At 34.7% G+C, this 23,660-nt stretch overlaps 1 protein-coding gene across 3 annotated transcripts in view; it reads right to left on the bottom strand.

The window, feature by feature from the left end:
• Positions 1-23,660, bottom strand: part of LOC125679323 (dynein axonemal heavy chain 7-like) — a 45,798-nt gene that overhangs the window by 21,590 nt on the left and 548 nt on the right. The window contains exons 2-35 of one of the 3 annotated variants that reach the window (XM_048918446.2): positions 23,284-23,473; positions 22,469-22,604; positions 22,063-22,168; positions 21,761-21,865; positions 21,509-21,587; positions 21,012-21,210; positions 17,059-17,178; positions 15,505-15,688; positions 13,551-13,730; positions 13,160-13,318; positions 12,718-12,831; positions 11,244-11,261; positions 10,063-10,190; positions 9,526-9,829; positions 8,934-9,080; positions 8,609-8,745; positions 7,860-7,995; positions 7,422-7,685; positions 7,125-7,273; positions 6,658-6,931; positions 6,422-6,528; positions 5,497-6,049; positions 5,274-5,383; positions 4,845-5,013; positions 4,651-4,753; positions 4,334-4,461; positions 3,702-3,914; positions 2,834-3,067; positions 2,415-2,528; positions 1,695-1,844; positions 1,389-1,571; positions 1,031-1,210; positions 442-573; positions 161-256 (exon numbers count right to left, since the gene is read on the bottom strand). In XM_048918446.2, coding sequence (XP_048774403.1) covers positions 161-256; positions 442-573; positions 1,031-1,210; positions 1,389-1,571; positions 1,695-1,844; positions 2,415-2,528; positions 2,834-3,067; positions 3,702-3,914; positions 4,334-4,461; positions 4,651-4,753; positions 4,845-5,013; positions 5,274-5,383; positions 5,497-6,049; positions 6,422-6,528; positions 6,658-6,931; positions 7,125-7,273; positions 7,422-7,685; positions 7,860-7,995; positions 8,609-8,745; positions 8,934-9,080; positions 9,526-9,829; positions 10,063-10,190; positions 11,244-11,261; positions 12,718-12,831; positions 13,160-13,318; positions 13,551-13,730; positions 15,505-15,688; positions 17,059-17,178; positions 21,012-21,210; positions 21,509-21,587; positions 21,761-21,865; positions 22,063-22,168; positions 22,469-22,604; positions 23,284-23,473 — 5,601 coding nt within the window. Of the gene's footprint in view, positions 1-160; positions 257-441; positions 574-1,030; positions 1,211-1,388; positions 1,572-1,694; positions 1,845-2,414; positions 2,529-2,833; positions 3,068-3,701; positions 3,915-4,333; positions 4,462-4,650; positions 4,754-4,844; positions 5,014-5,273; positions 5,384-5,496; positions 6,050-6,421; positions 6,529-6,657; positions 6,932-7,124; positions 7,274-7,421; positions 7,686-7,859; positions 7,996-8,608; positions 8,746-8,933; positions 9,081-9,525; positions 9,830-10,062; positions 10,191-11,243; positions 11,262-12,472; positions 12,485-12,717; positions 12,832-13,159; positions 13,319-13,550; positions 13,731-15,504; positions 15,689-17,058; positions 17,179-21,011; positions 21,211-21,508; positions 21,588-21,760; positions 21,866-22,062; positions 22,169-22,468; positions 22,605-23,283; positions 23,474-23,660 lie in introns of all 3 variants that reach the window. The other 2 variants (XM_048918447.2, XM_048918448.2) reach the window with 2 other exon arrangements.

The raw sequence follows: 23,660 nt of genomic DNA, 5'->3' as shown, positions 1-23,660 counted from the left end.
AGTGAAAAATAACAAACATAATAGTTTACTATAGAACATACAATATTATGGAGGATATTTTGACTCAAAAGTTTGGTTTGTCATCATTAATAATTACTAGCTCCCCCATAGTAATAGTTTGTTTAGAACTACTTTAAGAACCAATCAAATCTTTACTAACCGAAATCAGCTCCCTAAGTAGTTTGTCGAAGTGAACTCTGCCGTCATCATTAATGGAGGCTCCGATGGACCAAGTACAGGCAAAGAAGAAGATACACTGAAGAAAACAATGTATATGCTTTTCAATTAATTTTTCCCAAATGGTATCACTTTGCAATTTTTATACAGGGAAAAACTACCAAAATCTTTTTCACTCTGTAATAAATATGGGTTGTTTGTAATCTTAATGAATGTAAAATGCAAAAGTCAGTCAAAAGTAATAAACTTTAACGAGATACTGACCTCTAACCAGGACATAGTTTCTCTGTCTTCCATCTGAGAAATCTTGGCTTCATCTTTGAATTCATCCATGAGGGCATCCATTAAGTTCATTAAGCTCTTCACTAGGGCTGTGTCAGACGTTGGAGACAATTCCTACAGGGTAAAAATTACACAAGCTATAAAATCAATAACTATCATTTTAAGAAGCTGTTTATGGAAAAAAAATTTAACTTTCAATTAATTTACAGTGATCAATTGTTGATTTCTTATAATGTATAATTTTTTTTAAAATCTCATGGAAATCACTATATAAACCATTATAAAGGGTAGATAGCTCTTTGACTGAAATTCACCAGAATATAAATGAAAAATTTCTTCCAAATTTTATAACCAAAACAGTCGTGATGAGGGAAAATCAGTACATGTACTACTGCTTGAAATTCACAATAATCAAGCAAAATGAAAAAAAGGCAGAAACTGACCTGTAATATACTACCTCTCTATTTAGCAGTGTGTGATTTTATTCAGAAAACCTCTTTACAATACTGCCCAATTAGTAAAAAAAAAAAAAAATTCTCAGTTTAGAAACAGCTCAGATATAAATACATGCCTTGACGCCACCTTTCCTGACAAGTTGAATGCAGGGGTCGCAAAATCGTTCAAACATGTCATTGATGGTAGATTTGTGCATCTCAGTAACAGCAGGGGGCATCTCATTCAGCCATGATTTGACGACAGGTCGCCAACCCAAGGACGAAGGTTCCATGTAGATCATACCACATCTGGAGACCTGAAAAGGATCATTGTTTACAACACATCATTATTTAAGATTTGTCCCTTCAGATACATTAAGTGGAATGATCAAAGATAGTCCATGCCGAAAAAATAAAAATACACAACGTTAAGGGGTCAAATTCTTTGTTTAGATGAAAATCCCAACAGGGTGGAAAAGATGGGGAAAATCTTACTGTGGCAGGGGAAGCAACTTCCAGATCCATGGGTTCAAACATCAGATTGGTTGTGTTGGCCAGCTGAATAATTTCACCACTCATCAGACAAAGCTTCTTGTTGTCATCCAACACTGTATTCATGTTCTCAATCCAGATGGCATCTACAGGGCCATCAAAAATGAGCCACTTCCTGTCTGGTGTCTGAAAACACACAACAGTAAATCATAACCAAATTTCACAGACCACATGAGTAAATTTGTATTTCATTAAATATTTGATACAGACATACTAACTAGAGCAGATGACATTCATATCAAGACTTACAGTTGAGGTAGCAAACGCTCTGTACGATACGGCCAGGACACCATCTGACCACTCATGGGAGACTGGGTCAAATTGACCATACAACTGACCCATAGTGATGGCCTTAGGATTGATGACTGTGATCTGGACTTTGTTTTCTTCCATTAATCCCTAACAACAGAAATAAATTAAATTTTACTACATTCTTTAAATTTTTAAGAATTGGTAAATCTTTAACATGCAATATCTTTTGATTTTTACACTAAGGAGGCATTGCATGGATACATGTTCTTAAAGTGAAATAGTTGATTTTGGTGGATTTAATATTTGCCAATTTCATTGGAAGAAAAGGTTTGATAAAAACCAGTTTGGACCCCTGTTAAACTCAAAATTTAAAGCTTTAAAGAAAAGGTAAATTTTCTTTTATTATGTTAAAGAGATGATGTTTAATACAATTTCCCCAACATAATCAAAAGTAGATGTTAGATCCACTCACATACATATAGATGTTAGATCCACTCACATACATATATATGTGAGTAAGATAACATCCAATTTGAATTATATTGCAGATTCCCATAATTTGTCTTTGAAATATACTGTCAAATTGGAGTACACAGAATCAAGAACAATGCAATTTTGTCTTCTTTTTTTTTATCAATGAAAATACATGAAACAATGCAATTTCGTCTTCTTCTTTTTTTATCAATGAAAATACATACAAATAACTTTACAACATACCTTGTCATGAATATCTCCAAGAGCTGCAGCCAAAACTTTGTAGGCAGTGGTCTTGCCACCAAAAGGTTCCCCCACAATCATGAAACCGTGCCTCACAATCATCATTTCGTAGATCTGAAAGATTCGAATCAATTAAAAAAATTCACAACTGGCACATGATTGCATATAAAGAAGAAAATGATTAGAATTGAAATGATATTACTGAACATAAATATTGGATAGTTACCCGGTATATAAAAAACAAGGTTAAAGATTTTTGCAACAGACAGATAGGTACATACAGACCAAAAAATACATGCCCCCAAATCTTTGATTTCAGGGGTGTATAAAAAAAACCATTCAATGCACCACTGACTGTATACAAAAACAAAAAGTTAAGAAGTCTGCTTTGAATAAATAAATTAGATCAAGATTGATACCTGTTGAATCTTCTCCAGGAAGAAATTTGTACATTGAAGGTTCATCTTGATACAGTTTTCCTGGACAGCTTCATTCAGGACCTTGTAGTCGGGCTCTGGGAGTTTCACTCCAGGGAACAGATCTGATGTAATACCATGGAAAAGTGGCAAGTCATGGTTCAAGAACTTGGGCAAGTTGACATCAATGATAGAACGCAACATCAGAATATTCTCATCCTCTTCGGGGTATTTCAGCTGGAATATGAATAATGTCAGTGTTTAAGCATCCAGTTTCAATGCATTACATCATATTTTGTTGCTCTACTCACTGAATTTGCATATTGTGCACATTTTTTTATGGAACTAATAGAATCCTTCATTAGCACGATGATGGGATTGAGAAATTTCCCAGAAGGAACAAGATTCACAGTCTAGAACAAGCATAGCTTTGCTGCATCCTTGACAGTAAATCTTGTTTCTGAGGTGAAATTTTCATATTCCACATAAATAAATAATGAATGATTATTTTTCTCACAATTTCTCATAATAGAACTTAACAAGCAAAAATTGAATAGGCAGTCAGAAATTTGAAGGAAACAATACAAAATATTTAATTTTACTATGCGATATTAATCAGAGAAATTATATGATGTCAAAATTAAAGATTTTGTAGCAATGTAGGACAGGAAAATCCTACATGGCTGTGTTACATTAGAGAAATCGGTCTTGCTTGATAATTATTTCAGAAAAATGTTTTTTTATATCCTGGATGCACTACCAATTACGTTTATATCCCTATATACAAATCATAAGCTTGAACAATGATCATAAAAAATCCAGATACCAAATTCATGTCCTGTACTTGTCAATAAGAATATTTTTTCCTTACCTTAAGATTTCCTGCAGCAGTCAACACTGATTTCACAGCCCTCATACCATAATCATAATGGTGTTGGGAGGACAACTGTTCAGAACAGAGCCTGTACACAGCCACGATCTTAACAGACAGGGGCCGGGCTTGTACAAACCCACAGGAATACAGGGAAATCTCCGCAATCAGGGCGTAATCCGGTACCATCATAGCCACGGTTCTGAACAGCGCCTACAAAAAAGAATCCATATCTAACTCCTACTAACAGCCAATAGGATTTTTTCTAGCCAAAGCTGAACCATTTTCTTCCCATATCTGCATCAGATTGAACATAAATATGTCCAGTGTTTATCATTGATACCTCAGTAAAGAGTTTGAATTTGGGGTGTATTAAGTATAAAGCAAATATATCAGCGATACTGTATGGCTGGGAAATTGTTCCCTTTGCATCATTTTCACCAAGAAGCATTCAAAATGACATCATCCCATTTTAAATTATTCTTAAACCTTTATTACTGCTGAAGGGTAATTCACAGTTATAAAATTCATCCATTCAGAATGAGGATGAAACCAACAATAGAAGACATGGAACAGAAATTTCCCAATACACAGTGTGCACAGAGAAGACCGCATGGTCCTGTGTTTCATACCTTGAGGTTGTCTGGTAATTCAGAGCGACCCGCGTAACCAGGGTTCATGGTGATAAATACGGAGCAAGTTGGGTCCAACCTGATCTCTGTCCCTTCAAACAGGAGAGTGTCGGATCCTGAGCTGATACCTGTGTAAATTTGAAATAAAATCCCTCTTTAATATTCATAAAAAAATGCTGCATTCATGTGGCATCCCACAATATAGTCTATAGATTTTGTATAAGATACCTTAGAAATAGCCAATTTTATTGGGTAGTAAGGGTATTCGAAATAATCATGATATAGAATATAATCAACGAGTAATGTAATATCCTTGCCTCTCTGAATAGTCAGAATCTGTTGAGCCACCACTGACAACACTTCCAAATCGATTCGGTTGAACTCATCAAAACAAGACCAGGCCCCACAGGAAGCCAAACCCTGATTATGAAAAAAAAAAGCCAAACAATTATTTGATGAAATATATCATAACAATCTACATCTGAGTACTACAATCATCAGAATTCCATACCTTGAAGAATTTTCCCAAAGCAATGTAATCCAGACCGTCAGAACAGTTGAACACCACACACTGCTTGGCAACAGCTTTGGCCAAATCTTTGGTGGTCTCAGTTTTGCCTGTACCAGCAGGGCCCTCTGGAGCACCACCCAAGTGCAAGTGTAAGGCCCCAAATAGCGTCCTGAAAAAGGATTCACAAAACACACCTATACTAAAAGCAATGCTACCATAAACAAAGCATTATCCACTATTTCTTTTAACAGTAAATCAATGTACAAGAATAACATATCTGCATGATTTGATTTAATATCTTGCAACCATTTTATGTTAATTCTGTAATGTTAATTCTATGACAATGAATGATAACAGAATGTTAAGAAACATTGCCTTTCAAACCAATCTAACATTCCTACCCATGTTTCCATGAGAGCGTGGGTTTACCTGTAACATCTGTCAGTGAGAGGGGTAATGACAAGACGACCTGTGTTTCCCAGGTATTCATACCCATATCTCAACATGGAGTTGATCATCCTGGTTACCATTTTTTCTTCCTGTGAGCAAATCATTTCATTAATGAATAGTAAATATTCAAATTGCTATGAAAACTACTGTTTCAAAAAAAATGTTGTTTCTGTGTTATGTGTTTGTTGTTATTCTATTTTACCTCCCAGTAATATCGCAGCTGACTCAGCCACTGGAAATCAAGGTCAGATTTGATTTCATTATCCACCAATTTGGCCAACACATCTCTAGCATGGACATCCAATACAATCAAAGCCTGCAGGGTCACACGGTTTTGTTTAGACAGTGTACCACGCACCATTGCTACAATTTCATCAATCTGCGAATTGTTCAAATTAAGATACTCCTTCAGTGCAGTGCCTCCTTTCTTGAAGGCAAGCTCGATAAAGTCAGTCCAGTATTTGGCAGTCACACACAGCACAGCCTGCCCTGGCCATCTCTTGACCCATTCTTTTCTATCCTCTTTCACATAAGCATCAAGTGACTCTCCAATGACTTTGCGGAGTGAGGAAATCATATCACTCTCCAATTCCAGGAGCCATTTCTCCACCTGCCCTCTTGCTTTTGAGGTGGAGATGACATCTTTGAGTTCTACAATTTCTCCTTCACTGCTCTTCATGTGGGTGATATCCAGGGTGTCTGTGAATTCTAGTGATGCAATGCCTTCAAAGCATTTCTTCAGATGAGGCTGTACCCTGTAAAGTACAATTTCATATTCAATTTCAATATCCAGTATCAGTGTTGTCCCTAAGACACAGAGACAAGGAATTTCTCGTGCTAATTCTGCTTAAATTCCTGGCAACTTCAATTTTCAGTTTGTGACATAAAAAGTGTGAAGGTGTACACCCTCACCCACCCCTCCAAATCTTAAGGGAGTCCCAAAGTATGAAAATCATTTCCCTGTTTAGGGGACAAGGAACCATCATTAGAAACCCTTCATCAAACTTTAAATTTTCTGCACACTGCTTTTAATGGCACATGATTCTCTCAATAAGTTAAACTCTGCAGTACTTTCAGATTTTTTTTAATAGCTTATGTACATTATTAGATGTCTATCAAAACTTTACCTAGTTGGATCTTTGGTCTCTGACAAGATTTCCAGCAACTCATCATTGGACAAGAAGAAAAACCTTGGGAAGTACAATCTCTTCTTCTCCAAGTAATCATTCAATCCCTACAATAAACAAGTCCATAAATTTCATATCTTTCTTTTGACATCCTTAGCTGAGATTTTAGGATATTTGTCAATCGTTTTGTAAATAAATGCAGTGCATCAAAAATACCCTCCATAGATTATTTGTACCTTTTGGATCAGCTCCAATAGCTCATTGGATTTTTTTAGCTTCTCCAACATTTTTTCAATAGCAATGACACTAAGAACTTTCTTGTCCTGCAAGGCCTGCTTCATTATGTCCTTCCAGTTCTTGTCAACAGTGGTGAATCGACGACCCTCTTCTGGCATCTGGGCCATGATATCCGGGGAGCTGAAGATAGGTTCCAGATAGAGCCAGGTGGCCTGGACTTTTAACCACTCATCCAGAATGTCCTGTAGGAGCATCAGTTTGGATTCCCATTCTCTGTTAGTAGAATCACATTATTATTTTTTTAAATTCAAATGTAACTATTTCCATAACTTACTGAAATAGTGTTTCTTGGACTCTGCAAGCACAATGGTATCATTTTTGTATGTTAAGTAATTTATCATAACTTGTATACTAAAGTCTGTTTATTCTTAAAAGAGATATGTGGATTTATTAATAGTCTTTGTACTTGATTTCTTCCTCAAATGGTTTGATGAATGGTGATCCTCTCATTGTCTGTGTCTTTACGATGTGGTCATCCAGGAGTAGCTGGATGTCATCCACTGAGGACAGAATACTGGTGCCGGTGTCTCGGTAGGGGATCATGATAAACTCAATCTACACAAAGTCAACAATTCTTAGTGCAAGACCAATTATCCGTATCAGAGAAATTAAAATGATTTAGCAAATATACAATTTATATTTTTTGCCGAGAGAGAGAGAGAGAGAGAGAGAGAGAGAGAGAGAGAGAGAAAGAGAGACTTACTGGAGCCCACTCATTCTTCATCTTCTCCATGGCCTTCTCCAGAGAAAACTCTTTGCTAGCAGCTTCACTTATGCCCTCAAACTGTGGCACATATTTCATGAGGTCAAATTCCAACATTTTATCCAATGTGTAAGATTCATCTGGTTTGAGAGGGTATTTAACCACTTCTGAGATCTGCTCCCAATGGCGGTCTCTGAGACCAGGATTAAACAGGGTCTGCACCAGAGGCATGTACTCCCTGAATTCTTCAACCTTGGATTTTACCTATGTGAAAATGATTTCAAATAATTCTGTTGCAATATAAAGCAGTTCTCACTTTTTAGATTTTTTTTTTCATAAGAAAAGCAAAACAAATACAAATCAATTACACCTTAATCATTAAAAATCCATTTTTGTCTTGGGTTTAAAAAAGTGATTCTTTACTCGTTGACATCTTACCTTAGAAGCAATTTTCTTGGCTTGTGGTACTGAATCAAACTGCTTTTCCAACTTGTAAAGACTTCTCCAGAAATTTCCAACTTCATTTTCCACTTCATCGGGATTGACATTTCCCATGGGACCATGCATCCAGTCACTGTTAACAGAAAATTGATCAATACCAAATTAGTACCTTCATCAATTATGTATACTTATGGTACCAAAGTAAACTTTAATCTATAGTTTATACATCAGGACCAAGGGACGACTCATTATCCCCACCATTATTCTATTATTAATGTGATCTAATATGTATACGGTGTGACCGTTGAGACGAGCGAAGACCCATGACATCTTACAACACAACTTTAGGCATTTCATTTAACGCGGGAAATATAACGCGGTTGATGTAAACAGTGCATTGTGACGTCATCATTAGCTGCGATATTTTTTTCTTTCAAATCAATCAGTTATCCACAACAAACGTACGAAGGTATGGAAAAGCTTGTTTGGAATTTAAAATCATTTGTGGTACTTTCCAAACTATTTATTTGTTTTATCTACGGGGTTGTCAATGAAGTATACTGCAGTGATGGCAACATTTTTCCGGAGGCATTATGGGTAGTCCCCATCATTTTTCAGCTGTTGAAGAGCAAATCACGTGACTCAATTGCATAATCATTGGAGCAAGCTCGTCGCATCGCAAGCTTCGCTCGCTATAAGTAATCTAAATACCTGTAATAATGATGTAAAAGAAAAAGAGTACACACTTGTATTTGTTATTGAATTCCACAGTCAGTTCATACAGACTGAGATACGGTTTGAGGGTGTTCTGAATGGTCTGCCTCTGTGGGTAAGCTGTGGTCTGCCAACCGAATGCTTCCTCTTCATTGTTGAAAGCCTCAATCTGTTAAATCATTAACCCATAACAATTTTAAACTATGTTCATTAAGGATGATATAATTGTTAATTTTCTTAAAAAGTATTTCCCTTTTGCTCCTATTTAACAAATTTATATGAAATAAACATAGACACAGTTTGATTCCTAGGTAGCCCCTACACTGTGTTTGCCTGGGGTATAATAATGGCCCCTACCTTCTCTGCAGCAGCAGTAAGCTTGGTTTCCAGATTCTGTGATTTCCTGAGGTATTTCTGGATATCATTCATGTCACCATAAGTAGCAAATTCCTCTACTTGTTTCTGGTAGCTCTCTAACTCCTCGACGAATCTCTCTCTCCTCACCTTAAAAGTCAGACAAACATGTATACATTGTTTCAGTTCATTTTGTAAGATAGTGATAGGTATTATCAAAAGGAATATACGGGATATTCGAGCATTTGCGGACATTTTTTCTACGTTTGAACTAACTAAATACATGTATATGGAATAAATAAATGTCCATGTTGTTTGTATTATATGGGATATTAAAAGGAAGCATGGTGTAATTTCTGTATTCATATGATTTACCCATGTTCCCATTGCTTATATACTTCCAAAATACAAACAGCCAAGACAAGGGCTCATTAATCAAAATGTAAATTTTATTTTTGTATAGCGAAAAACTTTGTTTCATGTCTATTTCTTCCTGTCAATTCGAGTGAAATCTACTGGAATCTATTACAATTTACAAAACAAGCAGTAGTAAAAAATATTCGTGACACTGAGCCTCCAATTGTACTCAAAATACCTTCAAAGCCTCTTCATATTGTGTTCTTCTGTCAGCAACAATCATTTTGTGTTCCTCAAATATTGTGGGCATCCTGCTATGCCATTTAAAAACACTTGCATTTAGTCTCATTTCAGCAGGAGAGAACTGGGCAAAATCTGACAAGAAAGTCAGCCTGTCCTTTGACTCCATCAGTCTTTTTTCCATGGTGAAAATAATGTCCGATTCCACCTTTTCAATGTAAGCTTTCAGTTCCATCAAGTGATCGGTGTTGCTGGGAGTTGTCAAAGCCTTTTCTGCTATTTGTTCATAGTCATCACACAACCTGCCAGGCGGTAAAATGTAAAGAGTTAGGGTTACATCCCTTGGATTGCAGTTTATTGCAGAAAAAAAAAAAAACTTTTTTTTTTTTTTTTACACTTTTGTAATTATCTTTCATTAGAATGAAATGTCAGGGCATGAATTGAGAAGAAATTTTTGATTTCTCTAACTTGTATTTCATTTCCAGAAGAAGACAGTATTTTTATTTGACTGTTTTGCTAAACATTGATGCCTCACTTTTTGTTAGCTTCTTTGTGATCCTCCGACATCTTGCCCAGTAGTTTCTGACAGAGGGCCTCTGATCGCTTGGCTAAAGAACGAATCAGATCATCGCAGTGGACTTCAAACATTCCAAGTCTCATCACCTGTATTCAGAAAACAAAGAAATTAATAAACGTTTTTGTTACATGGATTAAAAACTCCTGCTGTCATAAATACATCTATTAAATATATTATTTTGATGTAAAATATTTGCTCAGTTTTGTTTTAAAAATTAGAATTTATTATCTATTTACTATGGCACTTACCAACCAAGACAAATAATCACTACTTAATACAAATACCAGTTGACATAAAACCAAAATATTTCAAATGGCTACACTCTACAAAAGCCAAAACTGTTTACCATTCACATTAGTTACATCACAAAAAGGGAATTCCTTTGGGTATTAGAGAGGTGAATAGAGTACTTAAAAAGACAGAAGAGTTTTTCTCCTTTTTTCTTTTTCATATCTGTCTAAATTCTAGAAAGTTCATCTCAATAAGCAAAATCTATATGAGTTTAAAAACTGAAAAGATTGCATCAGACGGAAAAAGTCAGTGTTGAAAAGACACTAATAGTAAGGATTGGTGTTTGACATGCACAATATCATGAAGATGTTTACAATGACAGAGAAGTGATACGAGAGTCTTCATCACTAGTGTCGGCCATGCTGTTTTGTGATTACACGACAGAGGGTATCATCTGTTTCCATTGTGCAACATTTAATACAATTTGTGTACCCATATACATGTTTTACAATGAAATCAATTATGTGCAATAATTCATGATGTTCATCCTGCATAGAAGCACATTGATCATTTTCAACACATAAACTTTACCGGTATCGAGAGTTCCTGAGAGGGGAGATTATAAAACAGCAAAGAAAAATAATCAAGAATTCGCAGTAATACTATGAAATGTTAAGAATGTCTGTAACCAGTGACATCACTAAATCTGTAGAACACCCACAAAATGCTCCGAGTCGGATACCGATAAGAATATCAGCCGAAATTTAAAGTTTGATGGACCAAATAAAGGTTTTACTGAAATAATCTTTTATACTGTAATGAAATTAGTGATGCTACTGGATACACAATATTACTCATAGTTTGATTCAGAAAAAGTTACTATTTCAAAGAACTGTGTACACGTATACCTTAAAAAAACCTCCTTTCTGTGTTGAGTTAATCAAGTAAAAGAAAATATTATTAATACATGTAATTAAGTGAGGTGTTTGTAGAGTAACTGAAATTAAAGTCAGTATTTTATTATAGGTTGATAATGTCTGTGCAGTTATGCCCCTGTTTGTGTATATATATACCATAATGTGAATCTTACAATTAGTGTTCTGACTGATGGCATTCACATATGTCATCAGTAACATTTATATCAATTTCTGTGACTTTTTAGTTGTAGCCAATACTTCTGATATATTTGCACAGTATTTGAATTTCTGAAGACCTGTGAAAATTCATTTTCTAGAGCTTTGTATACATAGCTGTGCTTTAGCCTGCTGCTCTGAATTAAATCATATATAGATAGAAAAACAACTTACTTAAGGTAAATCACAGGCACTGATATTTTAAAAGCTTCTATCTAGTTTGATAACATATTTATACAAAAATACAAAATACATTAAGCATCACATTGATACATATAAATTAAACTACTGTACAAAATCTAGCAAAACAATCAAACTCATTTCAAATGACAAAAGGTGAATATATCCTTAAACCTTTAATTTAATTATATTTACATGTATTCTATCCAATAGCCCCCCCCCCTTTTTTTTTCTTTCTCCCTAAATTGAATTTTGCAGACAGCTGTTGATAACCATGCTAATATTCTGTTAGTATTAGTAAGCAATCTTAAAATACTTTCTACTCTTGGTAGTTACATGTATTACATATACATTTTTAGTATTGGATTGAAAAAGAACTGCTATACCCAGCCAAAGAGATTTTTTTTTTCTTAATTGCCTTCAAACTTTCTGGATAAAATTATACTACAATTTTCCAAGATCAATTACATCAGCATGAATACCACTGGGGTAGGATGGTTACATGTTAACAGTTTGAATGAAAGAAAGGACTTAAAATGATTCAGTGAAGAAAACTGGTTTGAGTATTTTATCCCCCACCTCTCATATTATAAGGAAAATGGGCCTACCCCTGGTAACACACTTTACATAACATATACAGTAAGTTAACTACTTTCACAGCTGGTCTCCAACATTCTCACCAAATTTGTAATTTGAAAAATAATTTTACCATAGAAATGTGAAGGCATAAATGACTTATTAATTAATTAGATTACACTTGTAGATTTCATAATATCTAGACAATATGACTAGTTCTAAGAAAAAGAATCATCGAATTCACAAACCGATGTTCCTCTCTGTAAAAATCAGGCATAAGATTGATAGTTTCTTGATATCAAAAATTGAAAAGTGAATTTCAAAAATATAATCTAGCACAATATGAATGTGGTGTTATTTTTTCTTCTCACAAATAGAAATGTTATTTGTATTAAACTTAAAACTGCAATGGAATCTTTCAATATATGTGGTATTGAAGATCATAAAAAAGTGTATTAATTTCTCTTTCCAGTGATAGATGAAAATGAAGTACCTTGTCTAAATTGTAGGTGACCTCATCCACCAATTTCTTGTACTTGGTAATTTCCTTTGCATATTCATCAAAAGAGTGGGTCTCCCCCAAGAATACATCAACATCGGCATCAGCCTGCAATGATAAACAGAATAGTGTCTTAAAATACATATCTTCTGGTATGTCACAATCCAGTAATAATAAATTTATAATTCAATGATTTTGTATACCCATAGTATTGCTACAAAAGAATGCTATCAGAAACAAAAGAAAAACCGTTTCCTTCAAAGGCATCTAGATATAAATGATTTTTCCAAATATCAAATGAAAATCCACTTGTAAAATGCTCTATCATTTAAAATGCTGAATCCAAACCATTCACTTGTAAATGCAAATTCATCTATTTTAAAAACTTCAATCCAACAATAGAAGGATGGTCATATCAAATAAATCCAAAGAGTACCTGTTTGGAGATGAGGAAGTTGTATTTGTCGTAGATTTTGCAATGTTCCACGGGCCCAACACTTTCTTTCTTTATAAGTTCCTTCACACTCTCTTTGTGAGCCTCTAGAATTTCCTTCAATACAACTGGCTGCAAGTTAGACTTGGCCTTGTTTCCACTCTGAAAACAATCATTTTAAAAAGTTTTAAAAACAGTAAAATGTTTGAAACTCTGGGGGAGAAAAAATGGATATTTTGTATGCCCTAGTTAAATTTTCAAACTCTTGTCTCTAACACATATTTTATTCAAATATTGTGAATAAAAAATCAATACTATTTAAAAACTTTAGATAGCGCATATATATATACATATATACATGTATATATTAAGGTGGCTTCTTTATGAATCTCACCCAATCCAGATACAATTTTGTTTCCACTCTTGGCACTTGTTGAGAGGCTTTGATCATTACATCATAAACATTCAAGATGATGACTTCAAATTCTTTGAAGGTTGGTTCAAATTTGATGGAAGTTCCATCCAAGATGAGACGAAGAACAAAACCTGGGTGCTCATAGGCACGGGTAGAAGTCTACAAATAAAAGAATTTTTGAAACACATTAAACATGCACTAGTAAGTACATTATTCTCATCTGGAGATATACATTAAAGGTGCAGTAAAGAGAATGTGATAAAGGGAGATAATATGAAAACAAGGGGTGTTTGTGAAACACTGCATGATGTCCCCGTACTGCAGCAAAGTAATTCTGGTACCAAATGAAAGGTATTGTCACAAGGGAATACACATAATACGCCCGTGAAATGCTTACATAGGGTGTTTTTCTTGTGCTATAATTTGTATAACTTTGCTTCAGGTAGTATCAGCCATCATGAGGCTGTGACAAACTTTCATATGAACAAAGGGTCTTAGCTTTAAAATCGAGATTTCCTCAAAATGGACCAAGTTCAACAACCTGTAATTTTTTCAAAAATGGAAGAAAATCAAAATCCTTCCCCAGATGCACATCTTCAATACCCATACAAACACTCCACAAAATAAGATGGTCCTCATTTGAAAACTGTGGGAGGAGTTGGGCGGACAAATTATGTACCCTCTATAGAATATTAATTTCCAAATAGACTAAGTTCAACAACCTGTAATTTTCTCAAAAATTGTAGAAAATTAAAATCCATCCCACATGCACATCTTCAGTACCTATACAAACACTCCACCAAATAAGTTCAACAACCTGTAATTTTCTCAAAAATTGTAGAAAATCAAAATCCATCCCACATGTACATCTTCAATACCTATACAAACACTCCACAAAATAAGAAGGTCCTCACTTGAAAACTGTGGGAGGAGTAGGGCGGACAAATCATGTACCCTCCATAGAATATCAATTTCCAAATAGACTAAGTTCAACAACCTGTAATTTTCTCAAAAATTGTAGAAAATCAAAATCCATCCCACATGCACATCTTCAATACCCATACAAACACTCCACAAAATAAGAAGGCTCTCACTTGAAAACTGTGGGAGTAGGGTGGACAAATTATGTACCCTCTATATAATAATTATTTCCAAATAAAGGGGCAAAACTCTAGGAAAAAAGGTAAAAATGGATCAAAATTGCAGTATGATCTAGAGTGACCCACAAAGAAGCTACACAGCAAGTTTTAGCATGATATGTGAAAGGGAAATGAAATTATAAAGAGAAAACCCCGAACGGATGGACGGACGGACGGTAAGACAGACGGATGGACGGACGTACAGACATCGCTGTACCATAATACGTCCCGTCTAAAGACGGGCATATAAAAATGAAAACCCTATCACTAAGCATTCAAACGTTATGGCCAAGGTTAAAGTTTTTTCAAAAGTAGGTTAAACTCCAAGGTCATGGTTATAAGGACAAAAATTTGGGAACCAAAAGAAAAGTGTTGTCATAAGGAATATGAATATAAAATATAAAAGCCTTAGCATTAACTGTTCAAAAGTTATGGCCAAGGTTAAAGTTTTTCAGAAGTAGGTCAAACTCCAAGGTCATGTGGTCAAAAACTTTGATACCAAAAATAGGTCTTCTCACAAGAAATACACATGTGAAATATGAAAGCCCTATCATTAACCATCAAAAAGTTATGGCCAAGATTAAAGTTTTTGTGGACAAACAGTCAGACAGATGGACAAATCAAAACAAAAAAATATATGCCCACAAATCTCTGCTTATGGGGGCATAAAAATTCTCTTAAGTTTGAGTTACTGGTCTTATAATAGATAAACTTAAGAATGAACATGTATGTTACATGGTATTGTTACTATCTATCCCTGTACTCGGGACATTTATAAGAGCAGTAAGCCTTACTGGTGGTTGGCACAAGAGATCTGTGTAGTCGTCCAGAGAATTCAGGGTAAGCTGCTGTAGGTTCTCTGTCATTAGGGTGGCAGCACAGTTAAAGAACGACTCCAGTTTTTCTGGGTCCTGGTTACTAGGGACCTGCTTCCGTTTGTTTCCCTCATAAAACATCACTTGGACTTCAGGGAACCATCTACAATAGCAGCAGTATTGATTATATCATGGGTTTTTTCTTTTTGCAAAATACACAATTTGATTTAAATTTCAATTGATACTTTTACACTAAGTTTACTTCAATGTGCATGTGTACAAACAAATTTCGTTTTTTAAAACCAGAAATAGTCTTTGTGAAGTGTTTTCATTGAATGGCTTATCAATCAACAGTAACTGACTGTGACATCAGTGTTTCATTGAATTAATCAAAGTATCGCACAAACTTTTTTTGTCTTAACTGAAAAGTAGGCAACAATTTTACTCAAAGTAGGGGGGGGGGGGGGGGGGGGGGAGAGAGAGAAATCACCAGGTGCCAGTTTTAATGAGAACCAGGAGATGCATGATGTTGTATGCCATTCATGAATATGAGGATCTGATTTTCAATTTTTAATACACTATGTGCCCATTAACTTCCTTAATAGTAGATTGAGATTAAGTTTTATATACCAGTGTCAGTGAGAAGTTTTATTTCATTATATCAAATACAATGTTTAATTCAATTTACTCCCTTAAATTTTCTGCATTTATGTGTATACCTTTAAGTGAAATATGTATGTAATAGCACAAAGTTCATGAAAGTGGCATATATAATTTTCTAACAATTTTTTTTTAATTCATTTGCTCAGCAGCATTGTTAATAAAACATAATTACTTTTATTTCAAAAAACTTTGACCTAACAAATAAAAGGGGGGGGGGGGGAAACAAATCAAAGAAACTTGTGTTATGCAAACAAAATAGAACAAGATAAATATACAAAGATTAAACTCTGCCAAAGTTTTAACCCTCAGTTCATCAACATGTAAATTACATAAATCTGTTTAAAACAAACATTGACCTCTTTTCTTTGTAGCAATTTAAAACACAAAGTAACAATTTGGGATTTTTAAATGTGTCATGCATTTTTAACTTATGATGGGCCAAACTAACCAGCCTGGAATGATTCCAAATCCCTGTTCTTACAATGTATATATTAGCATTCAATGATATGACTCAACAGAAGTCGTGAAATTGTTTTCCTATGAAGTAACCCATTCTGTCTCCAATTCCTACATATCAGTATAATGTGTATTTCAGACACAAAATGCATAGAAAGACTAAGAAGATAATTTGCTGATTCTGAAACATTAGTAATATATGGACCATCACTGATAGGAGAACACCATGACTCATTGGGATTTCCTTGTGATAATTGTGCTATAGTTGTTATAATCAGGTTTTCCAAATCTTGATTTTAATCAAGTCATGTCTGGTGGTGAAATTTAAGAATATGAACTATAAGAAGCTTAAACAACCTGGGGTTTTTTCAATTTCTTATTTAACTGACATCATGTTGCTTAAGGATGACTCACTTTTTCATTAATTGGTCCTTGGCATTTTCTATATGCCGCATGCAAAGATTTTGGAAGGTCCCCAATTCCATAGAGTCTACTCTGTTGTGAAACTCGTTGATATCGATAAATCGCAACCCCCTGAAATAAAACCACAAAATTTAGGAAACACTCAAACAGTAGCATAAGCATATAACATTAATAAACATTAAGAAAGGAGTATATCACATAACCATGTAAACAAACATATTTCCTAAATTCTACAGATCTTGAAATTCATCCACAAAAATAGAAATGTAGTTTTGATAATGAAAAGTTTAGATGTCTCAAATACATAATTTTTGCAACAGTTTTTGAAATGAAGGTTTGTTGCTATGTTTTACACAAATCAAATACTATCTTATAAGTAATCAAATATCTAAATAACTATTTGTACAAAAATAATGTCCATGCCCATTCATTATATAGAGTCACTACATGATCAATGTACTGATCGTCAGAGTGAGAATGATCAATGTACCGATTGTCAGAGTGAGAATGATCAATGTACTGATTGTCAGAGTGAGAATGATCAATGTACTGATTGTCAGAGTGAGAATGACTAATGTACTGATTGTCAGAGTGAGAATGACTAATGTACCGATTGTCAGAGTGAGAATGATCAATGTACTGATTGTCAGAGTGAGAATGATCAATGTTCTGATTGTCAGAGTGAGAATGATCAATGTCCTGATTGTCAGAGTGAGAATGATCAATGTACTGATTGTCAGAGTGAGAATGATCAATGTACTGATTGTCAGAGTGAGAATGACTAATGTACTGATTGTCAGAGTGAGAATGACTAATGTACTGATTGTCAGAGTGAGAATGATCAATGTACTGATTGTCAGAGTGAGAATGATCAATGTACTGATTGTCAGAGTGAGAATGATCAATGTACTGATTGTCAGAGTGAGGATGATCAATGTACTGATTGTCAGAGTGAGAATGATCAATGTTCTGATTGTCAGAGTGAGAATGATCAATGTACTGATTGTCAGAGTGAGAATGATCAATGTACTGATTGTCAGAGTGAGAATGATCAATGTCCTGATTGTCAGAGTGAGAATGACTAATGTACTGATTGTCAGAGTGAGAATGATCAATGTACTGATTGTCAGAGTGAGAATGATCAATGTACTGATTGTCAGAGTGAGAATGATCAATGTACTGATTGTCAGAGTGAGAATGACTAATGTACTGATCGTCAGAGTGAGAATGATCAATGTACTGATTGTCAGAGTGAGAATGATCAATGTACTGATTGTCAGAGTGAGAATGATCAATGTACTGATTGTCAGAGTGAGAATGATCAATGTACTGATTGTCAGAGTGAGAATGATCAATGTACTGATTGTCAGAGTGAGAATGATCAATGTACTGATTGTCAGAGTGAGAATGATCAATGTACTGATTGTCAGAGTGAAAATGATCAATGTTCTGATTGTCAGAGTGAGAATGATCAATGCAGGGGTCGAAATTAACTTTTTCTACCACAGGCGAATTTTAGCCTGTGGGTAAAAAATCCACAGGCTAAAATGAAAACCTACAAGCTAAAATAAAAATAATGAAGCAGTGCTCTTTTTTCATGTTTTTTAAATCAATGGTTTTCCTCATCATTACTGAGCCTAGTGGGTCAACAGGCATCGTTTGGACAAGACACTAAGTTACGTAAGTAATATGGTGCAATGATCAGGTCTCTTGATTATCGCACCTCTAATCCACAACCTATTTACCGCAGGTCTATATCCAATCTTTCAATTTCATGCCACATCAGGGTTGTCACTAGTGATTTTTTAAAGCGAATACAGGACTCATGGTTTTATAAGCAGCACGATCACGAGCCCCATGAACTTTTTTAATAATAGTCTACGCGGTGAGCAGTGCACTCGTGTCATCACTACAACCCGACCTCAATATGACAATAAATTAATTTAGATAGGACATTCTCATCTGTTAAAAATAACTACCGGAAGACTTGGTAAAACATAGACTCCAATTTTTTAAAAGATAAATGAATAACAAAAACCTCATACTTGGAATTTAATTTAATCACCCCTATAAGTAAACAGGACTCGTGGCACATGTCTCTATTTTCCATCATAATGTGATGCGCGATGTTCGACCACTAAAGCATTTGTTTGACTCCAATTTTCTTTAAAAAATCATAAAAGAAAAATCCAGATAGAAACGGTTGTTGAAATCGGTCGTTCATGTAAGCGTTTGTATGATTCATAGTGCAAGTTTAAGAAAAGCAAATAGCGCATCACCGTATAAAACGGATACGATACGATCATAGTTTGTAAATCCCAACTCGCTAAGATTTTCGAGTGTCCACTATTTTTACTCGCTATTTTTCAAATGTACTCGCATTTTGCGAGTATTTCTCGCTAATTTCGAGCCCTGCAATGTATTGATTGTCAGAGTGAGAATGATCAATGTTCTGATTGTCAGAGTGAGAATGATCAATGTACTGATTGTCAGAGTGAGAATGATCAATGTACTGATTGTCAGAGTGAGAATGATCAATGTCCTGATTGTCAGAGTGAGAATGATCAATGTACTGATTGTCAGAGTGAGAATGATCAATGTACTGATTGTCAGAGTGAGAATGATCAATGTCCTGATTGTCAGAGTGAGAATGATCAATGTACTGATTGTCAGAGTGAGAATGATCAATGTACTGATTGTCAGAGTGAGAATGATCAATGTCCTGATTGTCAGAGTGAGAATGATCAATGTACTGATTGTCAGAGTGAGAATGATCAATGTACTGATTGTCAGAGTGAGAATGACTAATGTACTGATTGTCAGAGTGAGAATGATCAATGTACTGATTGTCAGAGTGAGAATGACTAATCCACAGCTTGTGAGATTGATTGATTAACAATTTTTCAGTTATCTGGTGGTGCCCAGTTTTTATTGTTGGAAGAGAGAACCCAGATACAATGTACCTGGGAAGAGACCACTGACCTTCCGCAAGTAAATTGGGAAACTTTCGCACTTAGCGGCGTGAGCGGGATTCAAACCCGCACCTACCAGGGGTGAGAGGCCGTGTGATTTTGAGCGCGATGCTCTAACCACTCGGCCATGGAGGCCCCTTTGCAGCTTGTAAGAGTGAGAATGATCAATGCACAGTTTGTCAGAGCAAGACTGGCCAATGCACTGCTTATCAGAGCAAGATGGCCCTTATGCCATAATTGTCAAAATAATTTGTTGATTTGGACCAATGCCCATTCTTAAAATATAAATGATTTGTTGTAATATGACTCATCTTTCCCGTAAAGTGCCTGTCTTTTTTTCCTCTTTTTTTTGTTCAACTCAAAACCAGATATCAAAAGTCTTTTTTCATGATAATTGCCAAGAGACAAGAATAATTGCTTTAAAACTTTAAAAATTACTAAACTGATGTCCATTGACAAGACAACTGACTTAACCGTAACTTTTGTCATTGTGTTTGAATGTGGTATTTAGATAAACAAAAAGAAAACAAACAAAGATATGGAACAAATATTTGTATAAGACTGTTATGTAGGAGTCAGTCACATTACAGCAAATCAAAACATATAAAATGATGATCCTACTCTCAACTGAAGTTTGAGACAAGTGAAATGTCAGTATTCACACTCCTCTGTTCTTGTTAGAGAGAAATTTCATTATACAGTGCAACAGGCTTACAACTGATTTCAGATGCCAGTCAACACTTTGTTAAATAAAATTCCATCAATTTTCTTATTGTCGAGACATCTTTTTTCATTACATCCATGAATTTTGCTAAAATTTTATTCATTAAAATATGTTCAAGGTAGATCTTTAGATCTTGCAGGCAATAGTAAATTTGAGAATATTAGTGGACCTAATGGCCAGTATATTTCAAAAGTTTTGATTAAGATAATTTGATGCTTGATAATAAAATTATAGAAAAGGGTTCCTACCCAAATTTGGTATGCCAGAAGTCCAGGACCTGAAGCATACATGGGGTGGTGATGTGAAGCGTCTGGGACATGGCTTCCAGTCCTGCCACAAAGTCCTTGTGCCAGGGTTTGGGCACCACATCCATTTCCTCTCTGTGGGGTGGACGTTTTTCTTCTACATCTTTCTCCTTTTCCCTTTGGTCCTTGAGGACAAAGTCAACTGCAGAGGGAAAAAACTTCATTGTAACTAAATGTGTAATTGCCATTAAAAAAAATGAAATGGGAAGGAGAAGGTGCATGGACATTTAATATATATGTAATGCTGTTGTGTTATGACCATACAATAGTATCTATTTCTTAGATCATTAATAGTCATTAATACTGCATTGATTTCTTTAATCTGAATGTTTTTTAAGAAGGACAAAGTTACAGTTAAGTACAGATACTAATGCACATGTGCAAAGTTGTGACGAAACGAATTTTTTAAAAATTGAAGATGGTATTTCTGATATTATTACCGATTGCTTTCTTGACACTTAGGAGATAATCTTCCCTCATCTCATCCGACAAGTTTTCAATGGTTTCAGAATGTCCTCTCTGAAAAAGAAAAGCATTTCATTAACTGAAAAAAATTACATACTTACAATTTAGTAACTTTTAGATGAAGTATGCGTATTTAGTATAACATCCAAAAAGAGATAAATATATATAAAAATGAAATTCTTTATTTGGGTCAACAGCAAGTTGTTTTTTTTTTTTTTCATGAATACCTTTAATTCTTCTGAGACAAGACCAAGGACATTTTCAAGCCATGAGTCTTCCATTGGAGCCACATGTTCTGTGTCAATTCCATTGTGAATGTAATAGTAGTATCTCTGCAATATACAAACAAAATTTCATCTTTAACCATTCAAATAATGCTTACAGCTCTAAATCTAAATAAATGCATTTTCTATACAGCAAAGTTTCTCATTCAATTTAAAATTTGTGGATTAATTCTGCCTTTTTTGGAGGGGTCAATGTTAAGCAGTTAGATAGGATGAATACATAGATGTAAAATACTGTGACATACCAAAATATCTTTATCAGCTGTTGTAGGGGACCCTGTTCTGGATATGGGGGGTAATTCTCCATTAACTGAACCAGATGCACTATGGGGTTGAACACCATCTTCTTGCCTGAAATGACCACAAACAGTGGTTGTAAAAATTTCATCAGCAACTGTGATAGTTTCTATACAAAACACTTACAATTTATTTCTTATCTATTTCTTATCTTTTTGTTTCTATTTTTGATTCAAACTATGAAGATAATCAGCTTTCATAAATAGTACAATAAAGCTTTGCTCAGAAGGTAAGAAAGGATCTGTCATACATCTTAAGCCTCTGTTTCAAATAAAACCCTGCTGTAAGTATTGAAACTACTAGTATACCATTACAATGATTGATGGACAACATTTGAAGCTCTGTTAAACTTACATGATAATGTCAACCAAGGCTTTTCTGAAGTTTTCTCTGTCCTTCTTTGGTTGCTGAAACTGAGTAATATCTGTGTCTGCTCCATTCTGTTTCTCTATCGGTTTTAATTGATTGGGCTTTCTCCTCTTTGGTTCTCCTATAATGAATTCAGAAAATAATTTGTGATGAGTCAAGACTTCATATATATAATCCAGAAATAAGTATAAAGAATTTACATAAGCAGTAGTATAATAAAAAGAATCACAAAGTCGACTGAGTATACTCGACTAGTTTCTGTAATTCTTCAGGAGTATACTCCTAAGGAATAACGGAAACTATAGTCAAGTATACTCAATCAGTTTTTATCTTATATATTATGAGTATCCCAACAAAATCCCAATAGTGGATGCTGGTCTTTTTCAAACTACAAAAAAAAATTTGATGCCACAGCTCTTGCATTGCTTCAAGTAGGCCAACATCTAACTTCCCTATGTAACACTTTAGACTATCTGAGAAAGCAACACTTATTTAATAGGCAATACATGATATTCTCAATGCACTTGTGAATGTATGGGTAACTTTTATATATAGTATGCTAGTCCCTACTTCATGTGACAAGGGTTAGGTGGACTGACATATATGTTGGTGCCAATTATTTATGGGGACTGGGATACCTACTGGACAAGATACAAGATATTTTATTGACCAATCAAGGGCCCTGAAAGACATTGTTAACAATAAGAAGTATAATCTAAACTTTACTTCCATAGAAACTCAACAATATTGCTTCTCAAATAATCATAACCAGGCATATATATTAATAGTCTGATACTTACTTGCAGTGAGTTCCCCTACTAAATCAATTCCATTTTTGTCTTCTCCTAGAATTTTCCCTGATAATTCAAAGTTTGGTTGATTGTGTTGCCACACTGGTTTACTTCTTTTTGATGGCAAAACAGGAAGAAATCGGATAGGGTCATCTGTGCCCTTCCCTTTACTCCTTCCATTTGCTCTTCGAGGCGTAAGCTGTAAATTAATAAAGAAGTGTATTAAATTACAGTGACATTGCAATAAATCACTAATGTACATGTACTTCATTGACATTAAATACATTTTAGCACAACTTTTACAAAAATTTAAACAATATACTTTGTTTAATGAATAATATACACATGTAACAGGTACCCCAATATTATTTTTAAAAAATTATCTA

The sequence above is a fragment of the Ostrea edulis genome, chromosome 2, assembly GCF_947568905.1.
Source record: "Ostrea edulis chromosome 2, xbOstEdul1.1, whole genome shotgun sequence".
In the NCBI taxonomy this organism is placed as follows: Eukaryota; Metazoa; Mollusca; class Bivalvia; order Ostreida; family Ostreidae; genus Ostrea; species Ostrea edulis.
Note: the sequence above shows the minus strand (reverse complement) of the source record. Positions and strands in the feature narration are given on the sequence as shown.